Raw genomic sequence first — 6,844 nt, forward strand, 5'->3', positions numbered from 1 at the left:
AGCATGATAGTGCATTGTTGGTTGATCTGAACAGTACTGAACTCCTACAGCATCAACTAAAATAATATGCTAATCAAAAGACATACCGTGATACTAAAGAAACAGAGGAAGGAACTCTATATCGAACATCTGATCTTGAATTAAAAAAGGCCAGCAATAGTGTGTAAGCTTTCAAACAGATGATATGCTTAGCTGCTATCAAGTAGAATACTGGCAGTGGTTTCAGAAGAATTATACCAAACCTGCACCCACTATGGATCACGTGTATTCTCTGACTCGGCAAATTCCACTCATCTTACACAAAATACCAAAGTAAGTTAATTCAAATATACTAAAAAAAAAAATGGGAGGAAGAAGTTTCTTTCTAAATCAAAGTTGCTTTTCCTGTCATCTTCAAGTATTCGTGGAAAATGTCACCTCACAAGAAATTTTCACTTATCTGTCTTGTTTCTAGTTTTAGATAAGCATTAGAAACAAAGTGAAAACAAAACCATCCTTGGCTTATGAGACTAAATGCATGTCCTCAGTAGACTTCCAGTTCACTGTCTAAACTGTATGTTTGGGTAGCTTTAAGTGAGCATCCGGACTTAGCTGATTATCTAGACAGCATTGACACGTGTCAAGATTGGTGAAAGTGTAGTTTCTAACAAAACCAGACATCACCTGAAACTACTTTTTTCTTGCTGTAAAACAAACTCAGACAGCACGTTAGCAAGATACGCAAGCTTTTCTTCTTTGCCCATTCAGAATTTTTAATTTGATTAATAACTAAAACGATAGAATTAAAACCTAATCTTGAAATATCATTAACAGTTTAAGGATTAAAGCCCTGCTATATCTTGAATTCATTCTATGCCATCTTTAATAAAAGAGATTACACAGATTCCTTCTGCTTACTAAAATGAAGTCAGCTTATGTTCCTTACATATTTAAATAGCCCCAAGACCAGAGACACAGAAAATATTATACTGAATTTTAATCCTCATAAAATATTATTACACCACACACTGTTATTTCAGTTTATTTCTTTTCAATAACATCCATTATAGAATTCAGTAAAGAGCACTGTCTACTACTATGCACTGTCAAGTATTTCTGGCAGTATTAGGAATTGACTACAGCATATTTCTTTTATAAAAATCAAGAGTTAACCTACATATTCTGAATTTGCAAATAATACACTACTGATTGTACTTCCATACCAGCTGCAGAGACAATCACTCTTTTTTATTCAGATTTGTATATAAGAGTAAATTTTCTATAACAATATGAAAGAAAATTAATAACTTATTTATCTAGCTAGGAGGATACCAGTTATTTGTAATCATATTAATCAAAAGATGACTGAAAAATTCAAAGTTAATTATTGTGAAGTGCACAAAATCTAGAATAGAGGGACTTTACACAGTACATTATACTAAGTCAACATATAATAGATTAAAAGCTGAAAAGCCAAACGCTTAATTTAAAAATTTAGTGTTTCTGACATCATCTTCCACCATTCCATCAACTCTTCTTTCTCCTCTTCTTTTCTTTCAGACAAAGATTCCAGTTCAAAATCAACCTGAGTAAGAGAAACAATCAAAAATATGGGTAAGACTTACAGAAAGAACGAAGTGTAGGCTTTTAAGAGTCACTTATTAAAAGATGTTGTTTAACACAAACATGGGGCTTAGGGAAGTACCTTCCATTTTAGGCTAAGTTTATTCCAAAGCATCTCAAGGCTGATTTAAATACCTGCAATACTACCATATCAGTATAATAAACTTATCAAAAAATGCACACAGATGAGAAAAATTTCCAAGAGAAACCAGACATCTGTCCAGTCTTTGACTTGTCTAAAAATTCCAAAAAATATTGACCAATGAAATTAAATTAATAGCCAGCTACAAAAATCACTTAGCATATAATAAAAAGTATTATCAGCATATTGCTGTCTAATACCTAGCAACTTACATATGGCTCATGAGCGTGGATTTAATGTGCTAGTGTAGCATAACCTAGCTTCTGATGCACACGAGAGAATAAACATTTATTTTAATTGTTAAGAGTGGAATCCAAGCTTGTACAGAGGATGAGTCAAAAATGCTTCTAAATTCTTAGGTGCAGCCTAGGTTTTATTCACCACACATGCTGGGTATTCACATAAAGCAGTGCTCCATCACTATCTTTCTGCACAGAGCTGAACACTGGATTTAACTTGCGTAGGTACTCACTTGACAGTTTAGATCAAAAATAGTTCTCAATGAAAACCTCAACGTCTCTTACTTTTTATGTCATGCAATTTAAAGGTATTTTTTAATCTTCTGATTGGCAATTTGCACATCAATAAATAAAGCTTAAGTATCTCTCAATGTTACCCTTCTCTGTGTCTTTTCATTTTAAGTAAGACCAGCAGGAGATGAAATGAGTTTACAATGAGATTTTTCTCCTTGGCTTGTGCAACAAGTAAGTATTACAAGCGCAGATTTCCAGACTGTCTTCTAAATTCTGAAAAATCACCTCCTGTTTACATGTCTACTATAAAAGAAAAAAAAAAAAAAAAGAAGGAAACCTATTTTATACATAATAGATGACAAACCAACCCACATGTGAGTACTCACCACAACCGCAGGGCTAAAGGGCACGGCCACTTTTTTAGTTATTGCTAGATAGCCTGGTGCTGAGGCTGTAAGTTTGTAATTTCCAGGTACAAGCAATCTCCAGTAGTCACCATCCTTGGCTGTAGAGAAGAAGAAAAAAAAATCCAAATAAATATGCATAAAACTAATTATATAGCTAAGAAGAAGGGACTGTGCATCTTGTCAAAGTCTTTTGTATTCCTGTCAGCCTTTTCCTTTTGTTTGCCTGAAAGGATTCTTCTGTAAGGACTGTATAAATATACCATTACAGATTTTCAGGTAACCAAAACACAAGTTTAAACTCTGAAGTTATGCTGGAGCCTCCATGAAAGATTCTGCCTTCTGAGGCTGAAGGCTCTCCAGCACACTGAAAAACAGTACAACATGGGACGTTATTCTATTTTAGAAGCACCCCCTGGGCCAATGTACAGCTCCTGTTAAGTGTCTGAGTTTCAGTTTGCAGTGTGATGTGAATTCTTAATGTCTCGCAGTATTCTGAAAATATAAATGTAGATAAACATTTAAATAAATAGGACCACCTTTCTCAATTATTCTTGCAGAGAAAGCTATAAACCATAATTTCATAGAATATTTCACATGTATCACCCTTGAAGCATCATTATCTATATGTTCTGGTATCGAGACAAAGACCAGGGCTTTTTTCTTCTGTTTAGCTGAACAAAGAAATGAAAGTTTGATCTACTCAGGTCAAAGAAAGGCTCCTACTGCACTAAGTGCTACTAAGATCATCCTTTTCAGTCATAGAATAAAAGTACACCATTCTCTTCTGTAGAGATGAGCCTCTCCCATTTTCACAAAGACTCAGATACTCCCCGCACCAGACGTGGGCAATTACCTAATTTGTCACAGGCTAATACTCTGAATTTCTCTATCTCCAGAAAAAAATTGCAATGCTGTTCTAAAGGTCGTTAGCAGTGCCATTGAAAAGGCTTGGCCACGCTCTTACTGCCAGCTCCCTAAATGCTTTTTCAGTACATCTGCAGCTACACAGCACACAGAGGGAAATATTACTTAAATGTCTTCAATCCACACAGTCAAAAAAATGTCAGTAGTCAGTCCAGTTGTTCCCAGACTTTTCATAAAACAGAAAGGAAAAAAATACTGCTGCAGAGCTATGATAATGATCTATTCTAATTCCTGGCACTGGAACAAAGCTGAATTTCAACTCACAAACAAAGAAGCAAGGAAAAAAAAAAAAAAACAAAGAATATTTACCCTTCTTTTTGAATGTGCTAAAACTTAAGCTTTTATTTTCCTCATTGTTTTGACAATATACGAGTTCCAGGCTTATACACACAATGATATGAGAGGATACATGATTGCATGCTTTTTTGTACTATAGAAGCATATGCATCACTCTTCCATACCATAAAACACCTCTTTGCACAGCTAATAAGCTTTTTACTATCCCTGAAAATTTATTTCCAATCTCCATACTTTTTTTCTTCTTATATAGAGTGGAAGAGGACAGTTAAAGCTATCACAGATTGTTGTGCTTGGCAGGAATGCTGGCCTCTTTGCAGGTAATGTGAGAACAAATATAAATCAAGGCTGACTAAAGTGTTTACCAGTCCTGGTTCTTAGCATTCTGCATTTCTGTAACAGCACAATGAGATTTATGATTGGGAAAATTACTGTAATGTAAACTCATGCATAAAGCAACAACATTTTATTATTGTTTTTCTAAATAACATCTTGTGCAAGAAAAAAAATGTTCATAATAGGAAAGCACAGGTCTACAGGGAAGACTGTCAGCAGTGTGAGCTACCTTTGAATTCATTCTTGGAACAAAGCAGAAAACCACCAAAGACATGACACACAATTTTCTATGAACACCAACATGATACTTTGCATATTTAGAACCATCCTTCCGAAAAAAAGTCATATAATCGTACATAGGAGAGAGAATTTATCTTCACAGAAGGAAGTTATGTAATCTGAAAATCTGGTAAGAATTTACTTACCAAAAGGTGTGATCACATTGTAGGTAGTATTAACACCTATGGACTACCACTTAGCCTTCAAACTCAAAATGGCATTGTCGGCAGGACTTTAAATACCAGCAGAACTGTGAAACACTACTTGCACCACAAATCAGAAGATGAACTAAGCACAAATTAACCAAGAACAACCAGAACCAATTCATGCCAACGATCCATGAAGTCCCAACAACCAGTCTCCATCCAGCTGAGAACCAACTACAAGAGACAGATCCATTAAATCCTGCAGGCAACAACCTTCTTCAGGCACAGCATGCTTTCCTGGATTCAGAATTTTGCTCCCTTAAAGCTCCAGCTAATACGATCTGAAGTGGCTCCAGGCTGCCAAGCAGAGGGAGTAACAGTATATTCCAGCACTTTTTGTTTTGCTGAGGTACAACACTCACCTGATGTAATGTCATGGCTTATCCCCTCCACAGAAATTGTAGCATTTGCTATCGGATTGCCCTGAAGATCTTTAACAAACCCCTTCACTCCTCGATGGATCTAAAAAAAAATAAATTCAGCAACATATGGGAAATAACCAGAAAATTCTTCAGAAAGGACAATATTTTTGTCCCTGAAACATCTATTTATCTAGCTCACAATGCATGTTACAGATCCTACAGTCTACATGCCAATAGCTATCAAGGGTAATTACTAAACATCATAATGGAACAAATAGTGAAAATGAAAAATAATTCAGTTGGTAGTTAAACTAATATTTCTGTGCAATGCCAGCATTTCTCAGAAATATGCAGCAACTCATAACATGTGAAAACTGACTTCAAAGTCTTTGTCACTGAGAACAAATGAATGTGCTGAAAAGCTTTGAAAGACAGCCTAAATAAAAACCCAACTTTTTTTCTTCAGTTTCATCAACTGTAAGAATTTAGGGCTAATAATGGGCACAACTGCTTGAAAGTGAAACATTAACAAGGTTAAATGCTGGGCACTTGGAAACTGAGCGATCCCTGTGTAAGATGCACAAGACCTCTACTGTGCATACAAAACATCCAGGTCTTTGAGATGGGATCATGTAGTCAAAACACTCTTCACGCAGCCAGTGAGAGAAAAGTGATGGTGGGTCATGTCCTAGTTCCTCCTTGTCTCTTAGGCAACATACTCCAGGCAACTGCACCTAATCTCTCTGTTCGCCAGCAGACATGAAATTCAAGCACAGATTTGACCATAGTGTCCAGAGAGACCAGTCATGCTGGTAGTCCTGAAGCATGGTCTGAGCAGACCGAGCTCCTCAGAGGCAAAGAGACTATCAACTACCTTTTCACAGCCTGAGATAAGGAGCTCTCAGAGCTGGGGAGAAAGGGAAATTTTAAACCTGTGGAGAGATGTTTCTCATTGGGAACCTGGAAATTAAGTGGGGAAAGTACAGTAGCGTTCAGGCTTCTCTCTGATTCTGTGATATCTGAAAAGATTTGTGGATCACAAATTTTATTTTGAGATCTTGATGTTCCTCTTTAGGCACCTATATGGTGTATTCAGCTGCTATAATTTACTTCACCAGATTCCTCTGAGTTACACTGTGAGAGAGGCCTGACACAGATTGGCTTAGAAAAGCAGAAAGTGCACATTTGTGCTGTCTTCAGCAGTCATGGGGGAGCTGGAGCATAGAGCTGGGCCTCTCATCCTGTAACAGGATAGAAACCAATGCCAGATCAACCATCTCAGCTTCATGGATAAAGCCAGCAGCTCTGCAGGAGCAAAGGAAGTTGGCAAAATAATCTCTTACACATTAGTAATTTTGAAAATGCAGTGACAACATAGTTTTCCATGAGTCAGACAAAATTAAATCATGTGCAAAGGAGCTGAATGATTTGAGATGGATTCCATAATAAATGGGTAAAAACCTGTAGGGCAAGTACAGCTTTTTCCTCAGCCCACATACAACTTAACTAACAGAACAGTATAAATCAAATGTTTAAAATCTTCAAATATTTCAGATTATTGGCTAACTAAAGCATTTCTGCACAAATAAATTCTTAAAGAAATGAATGTATTGATTGACCAGCTCTGCTGTCTGTTTCTGAATTGCAATACCAGGTGTGCAGCCATTAATGATATCACATAGATGTGTGATCTCTAACTACAACATCCAAGTTTCAGAAATTCAATGCTCCCACACTGCTTGGAACCATAATTTCAGTACAGCCTGTTACTTTAGCATGAAATTATTAAAAACAACAACAAAAACCCAACAACACC

The 6,844-nt window shown here is 36.4% G+C and overlaps 1 protein-coding gene across 1 annotated transcript; it reads right to left on the bottom strand.

Moving 5' to 3' along the window:
- Positions 1-844: 844 nt before the first annotated feature.
- On the bottom strand, positions 845-5,128 carry LOC103779464 (carboxypeptidase E-like; the record flags this gene model as incomplete). Its single annotated transcript, XM_008947090.1, has 3 exons — positions 845-1,564; positions 2,604-2,722; positions 5,029-5,128. Coding segments are annotated over 3 exons (318 nt in total), but the record flags the coding sequence as incomplete, so codon positions are not given.
- Positions 5,129-6,844: the final 1,716 nt, after the last annotated feature.

The sequence above is a fragment of the Merops nubicus genome, unplaced genomic scaffold (genome assembly GCF_000691845.1).
Source record: "Merops nubicus isolate BGI_N331 unplaced genomic scaffold, ASM69184v1 scaffold1949, whole genome shotgun sequence".
NCBI classification, from domain to species: Eukaryota; Metazoa; Chordata; class Aves; order Coraciiformes; family Meropidae; genus Merops; species Merops nubicus.